Source organism: Petaurus breviceps, unplaced genomic scaffold (assembly GCF_028583685.1).
Source record: "Petaurus breviceps papuanus isolate PSGF00001 unplaced genomic scaffold, PetGlider_PUasm1.0 181, whole genome shotgun sequence".
NCBI classification, from domain to species: Eukaryota; Metazoa; Chordata; class Mammalia; order Diprotodontia; family Petauridae; genus Petaurus; species Petaurus breviceps.
Genome location: NW_027185784.1, coordinates 18,853,068 through 18,877,822, shown reverse-complemented (window position 1 = coordinate 18,877,822; position 24,755 = coordinate 18,853,068). Strand labels below are relative to the sequence as shown.

The window sequence follows — 24,755 nt, the reverse complement described above, 5'->3', positions numbered from 1 at the left end:
TCCCTTTCTCTCCTATCCAATCCATCCTACAGTTAGCTTTTCTAAATGATAGAGAAACTGTGCCATCTATCAGCAAGTTAGCCAAAATCTGTATTCAAGATCCACCTCTGATAAATGCCAGCTGTGTGGCTCCAGGTAAGTTATTTAATTTGTAGATACCCCCAGGCCACTCTATAAGACACTATAAGATGCTACAAAGATGGCTCTGTGATTTAGTAAAGGGAATTTCTTCACTGGGAGTTCCTTGAACTAATGAATATCAGATTCAGAAAAAAAGAAGTTAAGAAGAAACACTAAAAACTTTAGGTACTAGAGGAAAGCTAAGTATTATTGCCAGGAAGTTGATTCTAGACATAAAAGGATGCATTTTGTTCTTCTTTCAATAATCCACATTGCACCCTAACTCTTCCCTATGAGATTTAGTGACAATAAAATCAATGTAAAAGCAGCAGGGAAATAAGATATACAGGCACTGGGGTGTAGAAATCCATCTGAGCCTACTAGAAAATTAGGGGCAGGATGGTGGAGGATATAAAAGAGAACAGATTGGGGGAAGGGGTATTCAGTAGGAATTCAATCATTCCCCTACCCCCCACTATTTGGGGGTGGGGGGTAGGGGAAAGACTGAGAGAAACATTTTAACTCAAAATCTTGTGGAAATGAATGTTGAAAACTAAAAATAAATAAATAAGTTGGAAAAAAAAATCAATGTAAAGAATACCTAAAATATTCATGATAACAAAAGAAACAATGATAGTTCATATCCATACAGACATTCTCTCTCCATGAATGAGTTAAGGTAAAACAGCTCAAGAGTTCATAGGGACAAAAAAAAAGTTAAATTGTATATAACAACATGGCTTACCAAAAGCATAAGGTGTTCCAGATCTCTCCGAAGCGAAATAGGAAGGTCATTACCCATATGCAAACTCATGTGAATCATTCGAGCATCTTCATCTGCTCTGTTTCTCAACTGTTTCACCTATTACATTCATTACACATATTTTAAAGACATTTATTAAAGGCAATGAAATTTTAAAAACAGGCAGCCAAACCAAAGAAATTAGGTATAAAGGAATATCTTTCTTGTAACCTAGTTGCACTATTTTCAAGAAGTAAAGAAATTTACAGCTGGATTTTATCAACTATGATGTATAACAATATTTTAATGGTACATGTTAGTTACTTTTACCAAGTCTACAACATATTCCAAAAGGATAAAAATAGAATACCATTTCCACATTAAAAACACTACAAACAATAGAATGGTGTCACTGAGTTCTACCCTTCCTGGGTCTTTCCATGCCCAATTTGTCTTAGAAGGAAAGCTGAAAGCCAAAATCTTCAAAGAAATATATACATAAAATCAAATTTTTGAGTGCTCCTACTTGCTCAATACTTAAGAATGGGAGGTATCTTTATTAATTTGTAGCTGTTAATCAAATATGCTTGCAGCTTAATGAAAACCCAAAAGGAAGCAAACCAGTCAGCAAAACTCGACCTTTGGACACTATGTAACGATTGTTTTCCTTAAAGCAATAAAATATATCTCATTCCCAAATGAAACAACATTTGGAAATACTCTTTTTTTCATTTCTGATTCAACAGCTTTTTCTTTTTGGAAGTACAGCTATCAAATCTGCACAAATATATATCAGGCATGGATACCATACCCTTTACAGTGGTAAGTTTATTCAAAGATTAATAGGATCACATATTTGAGGAACCTTCGAGGTCATCTAGTCCAATGCCCTCATTTTACAGATGAGAAAACTAAGATTCGGAGAGGTTAAGTGATGTGATGTTTTCTTTTTAATGTGCTCCTTGATGACCTCAAGCACTTTGTTGGTTTCTTGGGCCACCACACCATGATAAGTTGAAATCTTCAAAGAACAGCCTACAAGGACTCTGAGATCTGCATCTTGGAAGTTTAAAGTCAAATCACAATGTAAGCAAAGTTTGTATTTTCCCCTAAATTTGCTAATTTATAGGTGCTGACAGAAGGTCATCTGGATTACCTGGTACCAAGGAGGATTTGGTGTCACCTATAAGCCTAGATTTTTCATTAGGTATTCTCTTTTTCCCTTTCATTTGTAAAAATATGAAATAAAATCAATTCCAGTACTGTTCCCTAGGGACTACACTGTTCTGTTTCTGTCCACAGAATCATCCATTTATATGCTACTTCCTTTCTCGAAGCCAATTCTCTATCCATGATAAAAATTCTTTCTTATTAGTTCAACTCAATTAGCACAATATATATACCATCAATTTTCATGATTCAGAAACCAAATTACAACACAACATATACATGAACCTCCATATTTTCACAGTAAGTCAAAGTTTAGTGAACGCATTCAAAGATCTGCCCATCTTGAAGTTTGGTTTGTTTCCAAAACAAAGCTAATTTACCAAAGCAAATCTTAGATTTGTTGTAATTATGTCCCAATTCTGTGTTTCTGTAACTCACCTTCATTGGCATAAGTGCAAGGAAGTCCGTGATGAGGTTATGAATTCTGCGAATATAAAATTCTTCCTGGTAGAAGTTTTCTGACCCCACAACAGACTCAGTTAGGAAAAGGAAGATATTGTCTGCAATTGCAAGCTCTGCCATTGCTTCATCTGCTTCCGTAAATTCAGCAAGAGCTTAAATTAGGAAAAAATAACAAAATAATGGTAAATTTATTCATTGAGGAGATAACAAATCAATATACCTTACTTGTATAAAACTCAGTTTCCCCTGCTAATGCATACTTTGCTGGACGCTAGAAAAGTTGTCAAAATGGTGTTTGCTAACATGCAAACACTGGACTACACGGATGTGTGTGTGCATATACATACATATATGTGTGTGTATGTGTGTAGATAGAGTGGCATTCAAAACATAAGGGGAAAAAAGCTATCTCCATAGGATGACAGAAGGATTAAGGGCAAATAACTACTCCAGGAGGTGTATCTGATATAACCAAATATAACTTCTGTGCTACCATTATTCTAGTTTTACCACATTAATATGGTACTAAGGATTCTGCAGGAACAGCCTTAAATTTGCCTAAAGAAGCATATAAGTAATGACCTCACAAAATCTGGCACAGTCTAATAAAAAATAATAGATATTAAAACACATAAATAAATTGACTTGAGTTTCAAATCCATAAATTTAGACCACCTTTCCTCAAAAAATTCAAAGTTATTGGGGTGTGTTTTTTTTAATTTTGCCTTTGCAAAGGACTGCTGGGCCATCAGTTTCACAGTGATGAGGACCAGATGGCACGCAAGCTCTCTTCCCCTATTCCCACTAGTTCCTACACAGATATTTTCACAGACTTTTAAGTTCAAGAAATTGCATAGGCAGGACAGAAGGGTCTCAAACCAGAGAAGAGTCAAGTCTTTATTAACATTTGCATAAGTACATTAGCAGACATGTGGGGAAAAAAGCACTCCCTACAGCATCAAAGTTCAAGAATAAGAATAGGTCATCTAGTGGGGCAGAGTCAAGATGGTGTAGTAGAAGCAGGACCTCCACACGACTCCAGCTTCCACCTCCCCAATTCATGTAAAAGGAGACTCTGAACAAACTTTGGAGCTACAGAACCCACAAAATGACACAGAGCAGCTAACCTCCCACTGAGGACAGCCAGGCAGGCCAGCAGGAATTGGCCAGCGCAGTGCTCTGGGAGCCAAGCCCAGGCCCTTGAAGTTTTAGCCCCAGAGCGGGCCTGACCAAGCCCAGGCCGGAGGGACTCCAGATCACCAGCAGCTGTGGCCATCTAAAGAATTATGAACACATACATGCGGAGAACAAAGTGAGAGGTCAGTGCAGTGCAGACTATGGGACCCAGGAGTTGGGAGTGCCTCGGCTTTTACTCCCGGGGAGAGAAGCCGCTGAGGAGCTGTGGCTGTGCAGCCGCCCCCACGTGGCAGCTTCAGCTCCTGGCCTGCAGAGTGTAGGGAGACCAAGCCACCAGTCTGAGGTAGCTAATGCAAAACAATAACATAGTAGATATATTGTAAAAGACTGACTATATTTCCATCCCTCCTATCTCACCTCCCACTTGTTCTATTCTCTACTTTGATCTCGTACTTTTCAAAAGTGGGTGCTCCTGACTTCCTTTAACCTGCTTTAACCTGCTTGGATCTGGATTGCAATCTAGGGTAGAGGTCCTGGGGTGTGTCCAGCTTGCCAGAGCATGTGGAGACCTCAGAGAGGGCACCCAACTAATACGGGAGCTGAGAAAACCCCAGCATTTGGGACGAAGCTCCCCTGTCTGACAGCAGAGTCCTACTGTGGCAAAAAGCCCAGGGCTTGGAATGTGATATTCTGGAAGTCAAAGGAGCTGGGATTAAAACCAAGAATTACCTACCCAGCAAAACTGAGTATCATGTTTCAGGGGAAAATATGGTCATTCAGTGAAATGACCACATTCAGTGAAATTCAGGACTTTCAAGCATTCTTGATGAAAAAACCAGAGTTGAATAGAAAATCTGACATTCAGATACAAGAAACAAGAGAAGCATGAGAAAGTAAACAGGGAAAAGAAATCATAAGGAACTTATCAAAGTTGAACTATTAACATTCCTACATGGAAAAACAATAATTGTAACTGATGAAACTTTTCTCAGTATGAAAATAGTTGAAGGGAATAGAAATATATATATGTCTAATATATGAGGGTATATGGGCATATGAAGACATATGTGAATGTGTGTATATATATGTTTACAGGTATACATAGATAGAGGGCACAGGACCAATGTAACAGGAAGGGATGATACTTTAACGGTGAAATTAAGAGATGAGAGAGGAATATAATGAGAGGAGATGGGGAAAGACAGAATGGGGTAAACTATCTCAATTAGAAGAGGCAAGGGAAAATGGTTAAAATGGAGGGGAAGAATAGGAAGGCAAAAGGGAATGGGTCAACCTTATTCCCATTGAATTTGGCTTGAGGAGGGAATGAAATACACACTAAAAAGGGTATCTCACCTTCCAGGAGAGTAGGGGGGGAAGGGTATGAGAGGGGGGATGATGGAAGGTAGGGCAGGCTGGGGGGGAGGGAAGTTGGGAGCACCCACTTTTGAAAAGTATGAGATCAAAGTAGAGAATAGAACAAGTGGGAGGTGGGATAGGAGGGAGGGAAACATAGTCAGTCTTTTACAATATATCTACTATGTTATTGTTTTGCATTAGCCACACATGTACAACCTATACTGAACTGCTTATCTTCCCAGTGAGGGTGGGTGACAAGGGAGGAAGGAAATTAATCTGGAATTCAAAGTTTTAAAATCAAATACTCAAATATATATATATACACACACACTACTATTAATACTGTTTTACATGTAATTGGGAAATAAGATATACAGGCACTGGGGCATAGAGATCCACTGGAAAAATCGAAAGTGGTATGGGAGAAAACATGGGAGAGAGAAGGTTGGAGGAGGGGATATCCTATGGGATTGCTATTTTGGGGCAATGGGTAGGGGAAAAACGGGGAGAAAATTTGAACTCAAAATCTGGCGGAAATGAATGATGTAAATCGGAAGTTAATAAAACATTTGAAAAATGAAAAAAAAAAGAATAGGTCATCTATAACCTAATAGAGTAAAGGGTCAAAAAACATTAGTCCCTCAAACAGATTCAACTCATCAAATATTTTTCTACTACAATTACATATATAATCTCTCCATAACATGCATAGTATCTTGCGCATCTTTTTCCAATTAATTCTGTTTAGGAATTTACTCAAAGAAAACATTTAATATATATTTCAATTGGATTCTATTTGTTCTTTTTAAAATATTATTGTCATCAGAAATTAAAGTATAACAATTTATCTTAGAATTTTTTTTAATACAAGAAAGTTAACTTGACATACTATAAAAATTTACACCTGATATAATTCTAAATAGCTTCCTATCTTATGAGTTTTTTCTATCTCAACAAGCAGATTCCATCTCTATTGAAATTGCACAGAGTAAAATAAATCACAGGTTTTTTTAAAGACTTCAGAAACGACAATACTTTCTCTAATCAATTTACCTGGCACATCAGAGAGTTGAGATATCCCCCGCAATGCCAATGCCCAGGCAAGTCTAACAGTGGCTTGCAGGCCAGGTAGTTTCCAAGGCTGCGAGTCTTGAAGACGTGAGTGAATTGATGAAATATATTGTCTCTCCGTTAACAGTGGTAGTTGCTGAATTATATCTGTAATTGTAAAGTAGGTGATTATACCAAAAACTGCAAAATAATAACATCACTTCTTGAATAAAGAAAAGAATGGCTAAAAGATATTCAATTTTTCTTCATCAGTTAATTACTGAGTCAAATTTATATAGGAAATTTATAAATAGACAATGTACACAAAATGAAAAAAATGTATAAACGAGCACTACCTACTATTAGTAGTATAGTATTATATATATAGTATATAGTAAGATAGTATACTACTACTGAAAGATAGTACACCTAAACTAATCAAGAACATCACTCCCTCACCAAAGGAATTTGAAAACAACTTAGTATTACCTATGTATCATAAAAGACACAATTTTAGTAAATAAATTACAAGCAGCAAGAACTCAGAAGTCTCTGCATAAGTTAAAACTCTACTAAAACATTTGAAATGGAGGAACAAATCGTGTTTATTCTAATTACATTTACTGAATTAGTCAAGAAGTCACTTAGCCTATACAGGGACTTTAAATTTACTAGCCAAAAGCATTAAAGTACACCAGACAGATACCAAAACTATAGGGTAAATTAGCATTCAAAAACATGAACCACCAAAAGTAAACATTTAAAGACAATCATCTTTGACATTCAGGGAATTAAAAACATCTGAATTTATTTTATTTAATGAAACTTCATTTGTCTGAAAACAAACTGTACAGACCTGACACATCATGGGATCTAGAAAAGAGCTAGAAAACTTGTCTAGCTTATTTATCCTACTTGCCACAGAGGGAGTAAAAGAGGAGAGACAAGGAGAAAAAATCCACAGGTGATTAGTGAGATAAAGAAGAATTTAACTATAGGATAACTAAAAGGCAGTTTGGCAGAGAGGAAATTCAAGTCCCATATCTGACACAAATTGGTTATATGAACGTATTAAGTCGTTTAATCTCACAATGCCCCAAGGAAATCGTAAGTTGGAGAACAAATGCCAATTGGCACTGGTCAAGAGTTTTGTCAGGGGCGGCTAGGTGGCACAGTGAATAGAGCACCAGCCCTGGAGTCAGGAGGACCTGATTTCAAATCCGGCCTCAGACACTTAACGCAAAAAACTAGCCATGTGTCCTTGGGCAAGTCACTTAACTGCAACTGCCCTCCAAAAAGCAAAAAAAAAAAGAGAGAAAGTTTTGTCATAAGGAGTTAGTTCCTTATACAACGAAATCAGGTGTGGTTCAAAAAACAAAACTAGGAGCATTATATATGCAAATAATTATGATTACAATTTTGTAGGGAATAAAAATTGAGATTACTATTTCTTTTACATTTTCTCAGTTCTAAGGAAAAACTGTTTTAAAATTACTAAAGTGAAATTTGGGGCAGTGAGGTGGCAGAGTGGATAGAGTGCCATGCCTAGAGTCAGGAAGACTCATCTTCCTGAGTTCAAATCTGGTCTCAGATAATCCCTAGTTGTGAGATCCTGGTAATGTCACTTATCCCTGTTTGCCTCCGTTTCCTCATTTGTTAAATAAGCTGGATAAGGAAATCGCAAACCACCCCAGTATCTTTGCCAAAGAAACTCCAAATGGAGGCACAAAGAATTGGATATGACTGAAAAACAACATAAAATTTTAACCATTTTACAGGAATATGCAACTCAAAAAATGACTTCTTTCTAAAACTTTGGTCTCAAGATCCTCCTTTAAAATAAATATTTTTGAAAAGCTTAGGAACTTTAAATAAAAAATAAGCAATTAAAATTAAGTACTGGGCATACAGAATTTGTTTATAACAATTCTTTTTTGACTCCAAGGTCAAAAGCATAAATGAAAATGTATTACATATATGAGCCACTCAATACAAAAATGTACATACTTTAAAATGTTATTTTACATGTGAATAGTAAAATATTGGTAATGAAATGACTCTTACTTGGAAACAAGCTTATAACATTTCTCATTTTAGTTGAATTTTGTAAACAGCCAAATTTAAGCATTAATCCCAAAATTTCAAAAACTTTTTTAAAATGCCTATCTTTACACATAATACAGTTTCAGAATTGGACTCAAGTTACATTTCTGTCAGGTACATACATGCTATGTGACTTTGGGCAAGTCAATGAACTTCTTGGTGCCCTAAACAACTCTTTAAGACAATGAAGCTATAGAGCAACTGATTGTCCATGGTCATTGGTAAAGGGTATTTCCATATCAGGAGCTCCCCACTGCAATGAAGTCATAGATGTAGACGAAAAACATTTATGTATGTGCATACACCCACATGCATGCACACACATATACAGTAACACACATGCATATATATATATATATATATATATATACTCATGCACAAACATACTCTCTCTCTTCCCCTCCTTCTTTCCCTCCCTTTACCCCTGCACTCTCCAGTACCTTCTCGGTCCTCTGCACCCTGCTCTATAAAACTGATATCAAAGCAGTAAAGGAGAGCCATGACAAGAGCCAAGTTCACACTATCCAACGAGCCAGAAGCTTCAACTGTGACTCTTTCTAGATGGCCAATAAGGAGCAGAGTATCATCTTTGCTTAAAGGTGACTGGCAGGTCCAGGAAAACAGGCTTTCTGCCAAAGACTGACGGCATTCCTTGATGAGATCTGAAACCTAGAAGTCAAATATAAAGCACTCATTATGAATCAACTACAGTGAAGCAAGAAGCTAATATGGCCTAATTAATTGAAATATATTTGAATCCCCAAGTCATTTTTAAACTACTTTTAAAACTCTAGCCAACCCCTGCTGTTCAACCATGTTAAGTGCCAAATCACCATATGGAACAACAGTGACCTTCACAAAGAATTCACCTCAGACTTACAGGTAAAGTAACAAGATACAGAAAATACAACTGCCAGGCAATAACCTACAACTAGCTGCCCTAGTTATCATAAGGGGTCATAGCACTCATTTCCTTGGGCTGGATTAGATGTATATTTTAAATAACCTGATATGACTACATTTTACATTTTTCAGAGACATCTAAAGAAGTCACTCAAATGAACCCTTGCCTCTTTGCGATGTTTTTCACTGCCCAAGCCTCTCTCTCGCTGTAGTTTCTCAAACTCATTGTTCACATCAATTTGTGACACCAGAGTTAGGATTTTATGAGTCAATCCCTGTTCCATTAGTTCATCTGTAAACCGTGTTGTCATGGACACCAGCTCAGGACTATAATGATAAGAAATAAATAGTTAGAATGAAACATTATGCTTATACCTAATTCAGCACAGGAGATACCATAAATCCTCATTCTGCCAGTATCAGGTGCACATATAGTACAGCCAAAACAGTTCATTTATAATCTAAGGTTTTTGTGGATTTGGGTTTTTTTTTTTAATTTAAAACTGTATTTTAAAACAACTAAGATGTACTAAAAATTATCCCTTAAATGATTCTTAAGTTTTGAAATCTCAACAGGCTTCTAACCATGTACATTCGCATTATTTTTCATGTAGAATCAATATAATGCACATTTAAAATGCACATAGTTCTCAGGCAGTACATAAAAGTCACTTCAGATTATTGTAAATATTTCGTTTAAGTCTGCATATCACTTCTAAAGTTAGGATTTTCCATTTAACTCCCAAGTTAAATTTTTTAAAATATGTAAAACCAAGTGAAATCCAAAGAAATAGCAGACCTAAGTTCTAGTGTCCATGTCTTGCCTCGCCGTGACTGTACTAAGGCTTTGAGGGAATTTGCAATGCATCGCTTTCCATCCCAGTACAAAAGAACCGCTACTAATCCTCTTGTAAGGCCAGGAAAATGAGGCTGCTGGTGTTCTCCTATAAGTGAGAAGGCAGTAAAGGAAAAGAATAAAAAAGAAAACATTAACACATACGAAAAATAAAGGAAAGATCAACATAACAAAGATTAACATAATATAACAATGTATTTAGGTCATATCTGCTTATTTTATAATACATTTGTTTAAAACAATCACTAGCTTTACTTTTGCTTTAAAAGTCAAGTTATTATACAGATATGTAATCATAAAGTCATGTTTTTATTAAGCTTCTACTACCTGAAAGAATACAAAAACATAAGATATGAACTCTGCCCTTATAGAGTTCAGTTAAACATTTGTTTTAAAATATCCTTTCTTATATCAAATTTATGTTGTACAACAACACAATGTATTGTAGATGAATATTAATTCAATAGCAAAATATCTCCTAAGGTTTCAGTGCATATGTTTGCAACAATTCTCAGCATCAATATGGCAAGTCAAAATCCATGGCAATAACAAAACAGTGGGTGGAAAATTTAAAGCAACTGATTTGTTTGCTTCCACTTAACCTCTTTCCCCACCACGAAACTACATTTAAGAAAAAAGGATAGCTATTTAAGTTTTTTTTTAATCTTCCACTAAAAGACTCTTTTAGTTGAAATAACTTCTATATAAGCTAAAAGCACTGGATGAATAATCTTCACTGACTTTTAACAAGTTCAAAGCATCAATATGAAAAAAAATGCAGAGAGAAAACATACTAAAGGAGAAGAGCCTGACACTGTCTCTGGTACTTCCAAATTTCTATGAATTCCTGATCTCACCTGTGTAGGTAATTCCATTAAGTAGAGCATATCCTAACCATATTTTTTCCTGAGTGATTCCTACCCATATCTTCCCATAAATCATCCAGAGGTCTCCCTTCAGGACTTTAACATTCCACAAGTACCAGTACATCTAGCATCTGCAGAGTCTATCTGAAACCTATGGTGTTGATGGACTAAGTGAACGGACGGCCCATTTAACTTCATGTTGGAAGAAATAAACATTCTTCATCCATTTGGCACACTTCTATGGTTTCTCAGTCTGAGTCTTTTTCAGCGGTCATGGTTCTCAAGAAGGCACTTCAGTATTTTGGGGATACTTGTATTCAGTACAAAGACATTTACAAACATGAGTGTCTAGAAAAACTAAGCATGTAAAAGGAAACTTTCTTGCATTTGGTCTCTAGGCAGAACACCCTCCACGACATGACCACTTTTAGTAACTGTACATCTCCTTGTCTGATGGCTCTGTTCATATTGATAATAAGAGGATTGCTGGACAAAGTTATCTCTCTGGTTCAGGTTATCTGGTGTGATCTTAATGTGTGTGACAGACACCTTTTGGACTCCTTTACAAAAATTTTATAAAGACAAGAAAATAGACATGGATTTGTAGTACTGATGTCCTATCAATCTCCTTTTAGTTATTGTGATTTTTTCCCAATCTTTCAGTATTTCTTCCTCTTTCAGATATTCTGAAAATCAGTACTTTAGTAATTTTGAAATGGTATCATCTCCAGCATGGATTTCTTGTGTGTGTGTGTGTGTGTGTGTGTGTCTGTGTGCACACATAGTAAATAGCTTAAAAAAACAGTGTAATGATAATAATAGCTTGTAGTCATGTTTTATATAAAACAAGTTGTTTTATAATTTTCACGGTTTTCCAAAGAACATGTCTCCATAAAAGGAAGGCAAAATGATACAACAGACTAAATAATGTACCATATAGTATACTAGGACCCTAACCCTCATATATCTTTCAATTTCAAACCTCAAAATTCAAAAATACTTCCTGGACATATGCTCCTAGCTGTCCCTTCAGCACCTCAAACCCAGCATGTTCAAAATCAGGTTCATTATCCTCCCCAAAAAATCTGCTTCCCTTTCCACCTTCCCTATTTCCCACTCTGTCAAGTCTCTGAGTCTTTGCTCATGCTATTTCCTATACCCACATGCCCCACTCAACCCCACTTCCCTCAATCTCTGCCTATATTTATCCTACCTGACAATTAAGACCCAATTCCAATGCTACCTCCACCATTAAGCCTTTCCTGATTCTTCACAGACAACAGCAATCCTGGCCTTCCAAGACCTTGTAAACTTTTTATCTCTCCTACGTTTTCATTTCATACCATCTTGTACTCTTGCTATTTATGTAGGTATTATAATTCCCTTCTAGAGGATGTTTTCTGTGAGGACAGTGAACTAGTTCCCATTTATTCTGTGGATCTATTCTAACATCCTGCCAAGTGTTCTGCACATGTCAGATTCTGATAAACATTTGTAATGGCAAGCAAAGAAGTACTTAGCACTTTGTTTTCAGCTACTTAAGTATTTAGCACCTTGTTTCAGTTCAAATTTCTTTTAAGCCTCGCCCATGATTATATCAAGGCTTTAAATAACAGAACTTCTGAAACCCACAGTAGGAGGAACTTGCTGGTGCAAAAGGAAAGGGTGGAACAGGGAGGAGTTAATGACCATATATAAAGAGAAGCCCAAGCTGGGAGAGAGCAGAACTGAGAAGGGAAATGGTTGTGGAGGCCAGCTCTCTGTTCTGTCTGTGTTGATTTTTGTTTGTGATACTTTGCACAGAAGCCCTGGGACCTTACTGGAAGCCCTGAAAAAGGATTTTCTTGTTGTCTGTTTACAGAAGTCCTGGAGGAGGGTTTCAGAGATCCTGGGACTGTACTGATGATGTGTGTTGAGTTCTCAGACCTTGTTGGTGGGTCTGTGGTGATTTCACAGGCAGATAGTGAATTGATGATGGTGCATGAATGTTATTGTGGCTCTGTTAAGCTTTGTCTTCCCAGAAACAGAAACTTCAAAGGACTTGAAGTGGACTGGACACTGTGAGCTTCAATGTGGAACTGGACAAGGAGCTGGATGAGGAGCTGAGAGCTGCCTACCTTTGAATCCAGGTGACAGTTGGGTAAATTCAGGCAAAAGTTGGAACCATGGAATCTGAGAGCCAGCCTCCAGTCAAGATGAAAAGACCTTTCCTTGGGTACTTAATGCTGACTGAGAAGATCATGATTTACTGTGGCCTAGAGGTAGGAGAACTTTGTACTCTTGTACCTTGTACCTCTTAAGGATGAATGAGTTAAGGATGATTGGAAACTAATCTCCAATCAAGAAGGAAGACTTTTTGACTGAGAGATTAAGACAGTGTGACCTAGGGGTGGAGAACTTTGACCTTTGTACTTTGTGTCCCTTAAGGAGGCTTGTTCCTTAAGGATGACTGAATTAAGGACTTACTGAATGACTGTACTTTGTGTCCCTTAAAGAGGCTTGCTCCTTAAGGATGACTGAGTTAAGGACTTACTGAATGATATCTTTTGCTTAAAACTATGTGGCCACTTTAGTGATAAGTTGCTGTGTGATAATGTGAATGCTGTACTTTGGTTTCTGTGAATGTTTTGCTTTAATTTACTGCTGAATAAATAGATGTATATATATAGATATATAGATATAGATATAGATATAGATATAGATATAGATATAGATATACTACATAATCAGAACCTTAAAGTTGCTCACAGCAGCGGTCCTCTCAAGCTGCTTGTGCTTGGCTTTATGACATTTTTTGAAGTTGATGAAGGGGAAAGTTTAATTCCATTGCTAGTCCCATCTTTAGTCTCTCATGTAGCACTAGGTAACTTATAGACTTCTTAAAACCTCAATTTCCCCATGTGTAAAATAAAAAGATATTCAATCTCTAGAGAAGATGCCTTAGAAAATAATAAACATACAACGAAATACACAAACGTCTGTGTATACACACACACACACACACACACAATTTTCTACGTCATAACATAACTTGGGAATCTCTTAATTTACCATTTCAAAATTATATTAAAACTGGTTAAATTAAAATTTCAACAAAGAAAAAAGACATACCCTGAGCAATACATTTCAAGTGAATTTGCTTCTTTATTTTAAAAATGGATAGCTGTGGATTCTAGATCATTTACCATTTTCTAAATATGCACTGATAATTACAATCATCAGCACTACCAGATCACAATATCCACGTTTATATAAAATTGTCTAACATCTTCAAGGTGCTTTCTTTTCCACCACCCCATGCATTTGTCAGAGCTTTGGTTTAATTTCAACCTACCAGCCAAAAGAAGTTCAACAGCAGCTAGTTCACCAATGTCAAAGAGGTCACTCAGGATGAAGGCTTCTCTAATGAGCTGCTCAGGAAGAAGTCGGGTTCCTTGCTGACCCTGGATAGCAACTCCTTCTGTACTTGCCTTCTGAACCTTCTCATGCTGCTGAACATTTTTGGCCTGAAAAGCAAAAATGAAGATAAATTGAATGTATGGTCAACAAGTGGCTTCATGTCACCTCTAAAAGGACCATATCAATAACCTAGACTTGACATAAATACAAGCAGAAACATTTTTTCTTAAATAATCTGAAAAGAAATGGATAGCCCTAAGGTAACAATTTTAAATAATATTACTCTAGTTCCCCTCCTTTCAGTCTAACCACTTCCTCAGCTTCCATGGGTTCAAATACAATATTTATAGAGAAAATTCCCAAAATTATCTTTTACCCAGCTCTAACCTGTATTCTAAGCTCTAGTCCAACATCACCAAACACTTGATATCTCCACCTGGACATCCTATAAGCAACTCACATTCAACATATCTAAAAAAGAACTTATGGTCCTCTCCCTAAACCTACTCCCCCTCCAAACTTTCTGATTGCCACTGAAGTCACAACTATACTCCCAGTCTCTCCCACTCATAACCTCTGGGTCATCCTCGGCTCCTCCCTAACCCTCACCCCATACATCCAAAACAATTATCTTGCCTTATCAATTGTACCTCTATTATATCTCTTCTATGCACTCTTTTTTATCAACTCACATGGCCACAATTTAGTTCCTTATCCCCCTTCTACTTAATACTCCCTTTCTCCTTATATAATTCCCAAAAGAAAATGCCTTACTGGATTCTTGAATAGTGAGATGAAATCAGGTTTGTGTTTCTTTAAAATAAGGTCAACAAGGTGGACAGCTTCAGGTTGTCTTCTCCAAATGGCGTTTCCCACTGTTTGCCAGATGTCTTTGTATGGACCCCAAAGGCTAGCAGCTTAAAGAAAAATTAACAAATTAAAACCTACATTTGGAATGCAATCTTATAAATCTACAATTTTTCAGTTTCACAATTAGATGAAGACAATTATTTTGCAAAAGATAAATGATTCTACTTCTAAATACAGGAAGCTATCTATACAAATTACATATAAACTTAGAAGTATAAATTTAGAAATTGTGATGTTCTTAGGAACAAATATACATGATACTTTATCTCTACATAGTTGGGACAGAAACTAGACCTTTGATTTCATTTTTATAGGAAACTCCCCCCCATCAATGCACTTTCCCTGCAATTTAAAGAGTCTCACACTTCAAATGAAGGCCAAACCAGATTAAAATGCAATTGGGAAACTACTTAACAAAATACATAAAAAATAAAACATAGATTACATTATAGTCTAAAATTAAATCAATATGCCACCCATAGGAATCTTTAGGTATGGATTATCCTGCCCCCTCACCCCCACCCCATGCAGAACTTGAATCCAGGTATTCCTGGCTTCATGTTTTCTATTCACTATACTAGTCCAATATCTTATAAATTGCAAAGAACAACAATGAAATACAATATACACAGCTTATGAAAAGCAGGGATGGTTTTATAAAGTTTCAGAGAACAAGTCAGTTTAGGAGTCTGGAAGAAAGAAAAGATGACATTTTCTGGAAAGATATTTGAGAGTGGTACAGATTTTTATTTAATTTCATGTAGACATTAGAGGTTAGGTGGACTTTCTTAAATGATTTATAGAGGGATATACAAGTCACAAAGACTGGAACTGTGCAGATGCGATGCAATCTGCCCTATTGACTAGAACATCTCATCAAATAGATCACAGATCCATATAATGAAGACAGTACAAAAACTGATATGGCAGAGAAAGTGGAAGGACAGACAGAGGAAGCAACTGTATTGCCTTGAATGGCCAAGCTAAGGAGTCTAGATTTTATGCTTGAAGCAATGGAGAACCCCTGCTGGATTTGGGGGCCAGGGAATATTTGCTGAAATTAGTGTTTTTGAAAGTTTAATCTAGCAGCACTATATAAAATGGACCAGAGAGACACTAAAGGCACAAAGGCCAGGTAGGAGGTTATAATAATCTAGGTTTGAGCACACAGACTAAAATTGACCCTGAAAACAGAAAGGGACAGACACCAGAAAGATTGCAAAGAATCAGCAGGACTTGGTGACTGACTAGAAACAAAACGAAGAAGAGTCAAAATAACTTAAAGCTAAGTCAGGAAAAATTTGCAAGCAAAATATCACAGAAATAATAACATAAGAGAAGGAACACAGGTTATGTAAGTCCTACCCCACAAAGAGTTGGATTCCAGACACTAGCGAAAAATTTAAAAACCAGTCAATTTCTAAGTACTACAGGTAATCCTCTGAAAATTTCTGTTTTAGTCAACCAGAAGAAACTCAGTTGTTCTTAAACAGGTACTCTACACCTTGGGTAATGTGGTATAGGTGTAGGGCACTGGTTTGGAGTCAGAGACTTGGACTGAAACCCTGACTCCACTATTTACTACCTATGGAAGCCTAAGCAAATCATTTAACCAGATTAAAATGTTATTGGGAAATGTTTAAGAAAATAAATAAAAATATACTACAAAATAGATAAATGTTCATTTGTGGTTTTCTAAGTTAATATGCTGCCACAGAGATACATTTCTATTTGACTTTAATTGTTGTTTGCCTTTTGTTTTTGAAAAGGACCATGACATTAGGAAGGTGATGTCATGACTTGCAAATAAACTGGATTTAAGTGAGGCAGGGTTGTACAAAGTCACAGTCTCACTGTCTCCTCAGGAGCCATACAGGTCCAGATATAGATCAGGATGACAGTAGGAGGCCTTGGTCTTTTTAAGCTAAATTCTTTTCCAGGTCTCAGTTTGTCTGAGGCAATGCCTATTCAGTAATTAAGGCTTGGCAAGAAATGAGGCAAAGAATGGCCTCTTTTACCTAGCCAAAAAAAATTCATCTGGGAGAGGAAGACCCTCAGGGATTCTGGCCAAACAGAAACAACTGCTATTTATACTCACTCTGAGCCATCAGAACCCCAACACCAACCAAATAAGAACTGGGCTGGAGGGGCGGCTAGGTGGCATAGGGGAGGCTAGGTGGTGCAGTGAATTGAGCACCCACCCTGGAGTCAGGAGGATCTGAGTTCAAATGAGGCCTCAGACACTTAACACAAAAAAACTAGCCGTGTGACCTTGGGCAAGTCACTTAACCCCAACTGCCCTACCTTCCCCCCAAAAAAAAAAAAAATTTTTTTAAACCTAGGCTGGAAACTAATGCTGGCCAATCAATGAGAGCCAGAGTGATTTGGAGTTAAGGCTGGTCTTTAAGAAGCAAAGTCAAAACACCAATGGACTGGAGGATTAACAGAAGGACTGTAAGAGTCTCTTTTCATGGCCCTGTCTTGTCCAAAATTTGTGCTAGCAGAACTGATAAAGGAACAGAAAGCATTCTTACTGAAACAGAAATGATACAAAGCTGAGAGAGGTAACGAAGATTTTCCGTAACAAATTAAAAAAAGATTAACACACAATGTGCCAAAATTAAATATAACAGATACATGTAAAAGCTTACAATTCGATTTTTTCTTTTTTAAAATGTCATTTATTTTAGTTCTCAACATTCACTCCTATAGGATTTTGAGTTCTAAATTTTCTCCCTTCTCTCCCTTCCCCCCTCCCCAAAACAGCAAGTAATCTGATATAGCCTATATGTATTCATTAATATTAAACATATTTCCACATAAGTCGAGTTATAAAGAAGAATTAGAACCAAAGAGAAGAAAAGATGAGAAAGAACCAAAAAAAAAAAGAAAAAGAAAACAGAATGCTTTGATCTTCATTCAGACTCTATCAGTTCATTCTCTAGATGTGGATAGCATTTTCCATAATGAATCTTTTGGAATTGTCTTAGAAACTTGCATTTCTGAGAAGAGCCAAGTCCGTCAAAGCTGATCACTGCATAATGTTGCTGCTATTATGTACAAAGTTCTCCTGGTTCTGCTTACTTTACTCAGTATCAGTTCATGGAAGTATTCCCAGGTTATTCTGAAGTTTGCCTGCTCAATCATTTCTTACAGAATAATAGTATTCCAATACATTTGATATACCACAACTTGCTCAGCCATTCCCCAACTGATGGGCATCCCCTCAATTTCCAATTCTTGGCCACCACAAAAAGTTCTTGTAAGCATTTTTGTATACGTGGGTCCTTTTCCCATATTTATGATATCTTCGAGATACAGACCTAGAAGTGGTATTGCTGGGTCAAAGAGTTTTATAGCCCTTTGGGTATAGTTCCAAACCACTCTCCAGAATGGTTGGATCAGTTCACAACTCCGCCAACAATGCATTAGAGTTCCAACTTTCCCACATCTTCTCCAACATTTATCATTTTCCTGTTTTGTCATGTTAGCCAATCTGGTAAGTATGATATGGTACCTTGGAGTTGTTTTGGTTTGCATTTTTCTAGTCAATAGTGATTTAGAGCATTTTTTCATATGACAATAGATAGCTTTAATTACTTTATCTGAAAACTATCAGTTCATATCTTTTGATCTATCAATTGGGGAATGACTTGTAGTCTTATAAATTTGACTCAGTTCTCTAAATATTTTAGAAATCAGGCCTTTATCATAGACATTGCCTGTGAAAATTGTTTCCCTGCTATCTTTTCCCCTTCTAACCTTGGTTGCATTGGCTTTGCTCTTGCAAAAAAAAATTTAATATAATCAAAATTATCCATTTTGAATTTCATAATGCTCTCTATAATTTGATTTTTTTTAATCAACTTCACAAATACAGATTCAGGGAGGCCTAGCTTATGGCTTCATATTTTAAAAAAATCTAGGTTATACTTGCCTTCAAACTCAAAAGATGAAAAAATATGATGTGCCCATTAAAAAAACTAATGCAAATAGTATTCCTACTGTATTACAGATGTGGCTTGACTAAGGCATTTTCTGGGCACAAAAGTAAAGGACATAAAAACAAAATAACTTTGCAAAGGGAAGAGTGGGGGTAGCAAGTAGAATAATGAAAGGTAAAGAACTTCTGAAGAAACTAATATTGGTAACACAGCCCTAATATTAGTACTAACGATAAAGGTACTTTTTAATCCATTTAAATGGAAAGAGGGAATGACATTTTACAGAGATTTCTACACTGGGCAGGAGGTTGAACTAGGTGACCCTTAAAATCCCTTCAAGATCTAAGATTCTGATCCTAAGTTTTGAGATAGTAAAAAAAAGCCCACTAAACACCATACTCAACAGCAAATATGAAGGAAAAAGTCTATTCAGTCTGGTTCACTCAAGAATCTGAGAAAGTCAAGAATCACAAAATTTAACTCAGAATCACAGACCTCCAGAGTCATCTGGTTATAAGCCTCCTTCTCCCCTACATCATATCCAACAAGTAGACATCCGATCTCTGCTGGAAGACCTGAGAGCAGGGGAGAATCTACCACCACTACATAGAGTCCACTGTACATTTAAACAGGAAATTTTTTAAATTCAAGTTTAAATCTGCCTCTACAATTTCTACTTACTGCTTCTGGTTCTGCCCCCTAAAGGCCAAAAAAAAAAGTGTAGTCCATTATCTACTAGACAGGTCATCTAAATACTTGAAGGTAGCTCTTATGGCCCCTACGTCTTCTCTTTTCCAAGGTAAAAATCCCCAGTTCCTTCAACTTAACCTCAAATGGTAGGGATTCCAAGCCCTTCACCACTGTGGATGGCTTTCTCTGGATTCTCTATAGCAGCTTAGCTTCTCAATGTCTTTCTTAAACTGTGGCATCCAGAACCAAACACAGTAATATTCCAGATGAGGTCTGACCAGGACAGAGCACAGTGGTAGGACTATCATTTCCTTATTCCTGGAAGAGATGGCTCTCTTAATTCAACCTAAGAGCACATTAGCTTTTCTGACTGCCACATACTGAGTTTATAGTCCAACAAAATCCTCATATTTTTTCTGAAAACCTGCTTCCTAACTAGTTACCATTTTATATTTGTGAAGCTGATTTCTGAACAAGTATAAAGCAAACTTCATTCTTAATTCTTATTAAACTTCATCTTATCAGACCGAATACAATGCTCTAGCCTGTCAAAATGACAATACAATTGCCTACTTTTTTCCTCTTGAAAAATAATACTTGAATTTTTTTTTTGCTTTTTTTTTTTGGAGGGGAGGTGGAGGCAGGGCAATTGGTGTTGCCCAAGGTCACATAGCTAGTAAGTGTTAAGTGTCTGAGGCCAGATTTAAACTCAGGTCCTCCTGACTCCAGGGGTAGTGCTCTACTCACTGCCCCACTTAGCCACCCCTTGAAATTTTTTTTTACCTTAGAAAACTCATACTACTGACATGATTCCCTATCTTCCAGAGCCCAAGGCCAATGGAACCTCCAGAGGTTCAACTCTCTGCTTAGATGCACCCAATTTGGGTTTTAGGGGTGTCCTCACTGTATCCCTTCAATGTAGGAGCAGAAGCTTTCAAAAAGTTTCCATCAAGCGAGGCGGGCCAGGGCTGACATCTGCAAGAAAAAGCCAAACCTAATCCCTAATCTCTGACCTGAAGAGAAGGAAGCAGGGCAAAGGAAGAAATAAGAGAAGGGAAGGAAATCAGAGGAAGAAGAGCTGCTAAAGTGATATTCCTAAAGCATGCCTATGATCACATTACTCTCCTGCTCAACCAACTCCAGTGATTCCTATTACCTCTAGGAACAAACACAAACTCCTCTGGCACTGAAATCCTTCCCAATCTGATTACCATCTATGAATGAACTGTAATAGTACATCCAAACTGACCTTCCTGCTTTATCTCTCACAATGAGATTCTCTTTTTCTCATGCCTTCTCACAAGCCTTCCCCCATGCCTGGAATGGTCCTCCTATCTCTTCTCTTAGAATCCCTAGTTTCCTTCAAAGGCCCACTCAAATGTTACTTCCAGTGTCTAGCAAACAACAGATATTTAATAAATGCTTCTGACTGACTAATCCATGGTGGCAAAGGAAGACAGTTCTGTGGAATGAGAGCTCCTTGCTTTGTATTTCACAAGGTGCCCCAGCTCTGAGTCTTCTTCCAAGGGACTTTTCAGGAGTGCTCAATGGCTGAGTGGACAGCACAGATCTACATCACTTTTTCCAGGAGATGGAATTTGTTCCTGAAATGCTGTGGGTCAATGAAAGCTTTTATATGAAACTTGCAGTAACCAAAATTACTTTTTTGTACTAATTTGTTTTTTCTCTAAATCTGAATATTCATGAATTTAGCTTACTTAGAGGCTACAAGCTCCTCAAAGATAGGGGCTGTTTCAAATAACATTTTTTCCTTGAAGCCTCAGCACCAAGTACAGAGCATATGCCTAAGAAATTAAATTAATTCATGGAGGACTGAATTAAGAATCATAAAACTGGGGGTTCAAATCCCTCTTCTGATACTTACTGGCTGTGATTCTGGATGAGTCCATTATCTTCTATGTGCCTCACGCCCAGTCTAGGATTTTTCTTAGTCACAGAAAGGGAGTTTCTCCACAGGGGCCCAAAAATCAGTATTTACATAACTTTACTTAAAGTGAAATGTGGTTCCAATAGGCTGTTTACTTCTTCTAGAGTCTCCTGAATCTGGGTATTTTCACTTATCTGTCCTCCACAGAAGAAAAACTATCTCTCCTCTTCTCAGTCTCCCAGCTTCCTTCAATGAGTGTCAGCTCAAATCCCACCTTCTGCAAAAGCTTGTCCCTCCCATACCTTCCCTCTGAGATAACCTTTCATCTACACTGCATGTGCTATGCATGTAAAACTGTTGGGATATTGTCTCCGCATTAGAATGGGAACTACTTGAATGCAAGTATCATTCAAGTAAAACTGTTCAGATATTGTCTACCCATTACAATGGGAGCTCCTCGAAGGCAGGGATATTTTTAGCTTTCTTTATATCATCAACCCTTAGCACAGGGTGGGCATATAATGAGTGCTTAATAAAAGCTTGTTAACTTAATCTGCTACCTATGTGAATTTGGGCAGGTACCTTGCCTGCAAAATGAGGGAGGTGGCCTAGGTGGCCTCTGGGATCAATCATTCTAAAACCTCCAAGAGCGGTGCTCTTTCCCCACCACACCATCCTGCACACCTACAGGTAACAAGCTTGTTTGCTGTAGGGACAAGACTTATTAGGTCCATGAAACAATCAGATCTCAAACAAGGATACAACCGACTCATTCCTCTCCCCCATACACTGTGTCTACCATGAAATGTAAATTCTTCCAGAGCAGAAATCACAATTTGTTTTTGAGCCATGTTCACACTTCTCGGATCCCAGCCTTCAGCACCCTGCACCTCAGACACTAAACAAATGGGGTCCAGAAGCAGATTGGGTGGTGGCCCAGTGGAGGGAATGCTGAACGGGAAACCCTCAGTTCAAATCTAGCCTCAGACATTTCCCTGGCTGAGTGACCCTGGGCAGGTCATTCAACCTCTGTTTGGCCTCAGCAACCGAATATGTAAAATGGAGATTATAATCTAACCTCTACCTCCCAAGGTTGTGTGATCCTGGGCAAGTCATTTAACCTCTGCCTCAGTTTCCACATCCGTAGTATAGGAATACTAACAGCACCTAATTCCTAGGATTACTAGCTGTGTGACCCTGGGCTGGTCATTTACCTCTACTGGGTTCTGTTCTCTCATCTGTAAAATGGGGGTGGTAATAGTAGCCCCACCTCCCACGATTGTGTGACCCAGGGTAAATTCACTGAACATCTGCCTGCCTCAGTTTCCCCATCTGTAGGATGGAAGCAACCCTATCCCGTTCCTCCCCGGGTGACTGAGGATCCACAAGAGATAACATCTGCGAGGCCACCTCCCCGCGCCCCGAGCCTAGCCCGGGGCCTGCGGCCCAGCGGCCCAGCGAGGGGCACCAAGGAGGACCAAAGGCGACGGAGCAGACGGGGAGCAGCTCCGGCCGCCCCGCCCCGCCACACCGGCTCGGAAGTTCGCGGGGAAGCCCGGGCAGCGGCCGCAGCTTTCAAATCCCGCCGAGGGGCGTGACGCGAGGCCGGCCCCAAGGCCGGGGAACCCAAACCGGGCCGGGGGCCCGGGGAGTGCTTCCCGAGCCTCGCCCCCACCCTCCCCGCACCCAGGGGCCTAGGGAGCCGGCGCCCCAGGCACGCTTCCCCGTGGTCGAGGAATCAATGAGGGGCCCCCGGCGACTCTTACCCGAATTTACCGCCAACAACGAAGCCATCTTGGAGGCCAACTACCCGGGTTCTCCCGGCGCACGGAGGGCCCAGGAGAGAGAGGGGAAGGCTATGGCGGTGCCTGCACAGAATTTCTGCAGCCCGCCTCCCTACGAAACTCCCGCAGCTACCACGGAGGCCTGGGGCACAGCCCAGATATCGACCTCTGGTGTAAATTCGTCGTTAATGTTTTTTTTCCAATAAGGAGGGGGCCACTCCATTGACACCTGAGGTCTTCTTGAGAACGCCGGCTCCCCGCAGTACATGCTGGGATATGTAGTTCGGCTGTCACTGTGGGCTTGACTATAAATTAGCAAGCAACAGCAGAGAACCGATTCCCCGGAATGAATGATTTGGGGCTTGTTTTAATGTTTCTTGGTTCCGGATAAGTTATTGCTTCTCCCTCTGGCTTAGAGAAATGTGTACGCAAGTCATCCTTTCTTCCTTATTAAATTCCTCTTCTCTTTACTCCCTTCTATCTGGGAGGCTTTACCAAAAGTTTCCACGAAGACCAGAAGTTGAATCTACTGTTAACAATATTCCAAAACACAAAACAAAACAGAATTCCAAGAGTAATCTGTCAAAATAGTTGTGCAGAGAAAAGAAAATCACAGAGATTTCATTAACACACATGAATGTCCCAAACACTTGTTTTCTTTTCCTAATTCTTGTTAACTTTGGCATAAGACATAAATACCTTGTACTGTATTGATATAAATATTTCTTTTTGTTGAAAAGTAAGTTTTTATGTATTTCGAAGTTGTTAGTTTTTTTTTACATCACTATAGCTTCTCTTAGTATCCTTCACCCACCCAGAGAGAAAAAGAAGAGAAATAAATTAGCATTTCTGATCAGTACATCGCAAAAGTGTGAGAATTTGTGCAATGTACACTAGAGGATCTTTCCCCTCTGCAAAGGGGTGAGGTAAGAGTCTGTATTTTCATGACTTTAAAGATGCTCCATGGACCTTAGAAGACATATTAGTTTCTCACAGTACTCCACAGAGGTTAAAAGGAAACAGGAGTCGTTGCAACCACTCTACCCTGGAAAAACTGAAAGGCAGGTGTCAAGGTGATGGGGTATGGGCTCTGGGAGCCCCTTCGAGCTCTCCTTGAGTCTTTGAGGTACAGGCTCTGGGAACCCCTCTTGAACTCTGATTAAATCATCTCATTTGATGAGGTATTTGCATGAGACCATAAGCCTTACATGGCAGCAGAGCCCAAGCTCTGTTACTAGACTTTCCACCCTCTGTTACTAGACTTCCCACCCTGGAACCTATCAAAGTGTTGATCCACCCTTGAACTGGCCTAGCCCACCATTGTTTGTGGTCTCCAAGTGGCCTCCAGCGACTTCCCGCCCTTAATCACTCATTGACCTCATTAACTCCTCCTGAAGATGCTTCCCAAACTC

General features: G+C 38.5%; 1 protein-coding gene across 2 annotated transcripts in view; it reads right to left on the bottom strand.

The window, feature by feature from the left end:
* NUP205 (nucleoporin 205) overlaps window positions 1–23,570 on the bottom strand; it is a 102,467-nt gene extending 78,897 nt beyond the window's left edge. For both annotated transcript variants that reach the window (XM_069087293.1, XM_069087295.1), the window contains exons 1-9: window positions 23,326–23,570; window positions 14,942–15,084; window positions 14,103–14,274; window positions 9,846–9,990; window positions 9,214–9,373; window positions 8,584–8,812; window positions 6,044–6,208; window positions 2,471–2,646; window positions 866–982 (exon numbers count right to left, since the gene is read on the bottom strand). In XM_069087293.1, the coding sequence (XP_068943394.1) occupies window positions 866–982; window positions 2,471–2,646; window positions 6,044–6,208; window positions 8,584–8,812; window positions 9,214–9,373; window positions 9,846–9,990; window positions 14,103–14,274; window positions 14,942–15,084; window positions 23,326–23,353 (1,335 nt within the window). In that variant the 5' untranslated portion in view covers window positions 23,354–23,570. The remainder of the gene's footprint in view (window positions 1–865; window positions 983–2,470; window positions 2,647–6,043; window positions 6,209–8,583; window positions 8,813–9,213; window positions 9,374–9,845; window positions 9,991–14,102; window positions 14,275–14,941; window positions 15,085–23,325) is intronic.
* Between the last annotated feature and the right edge of the window lie 1,185 nt (window positions 23,571–24,755).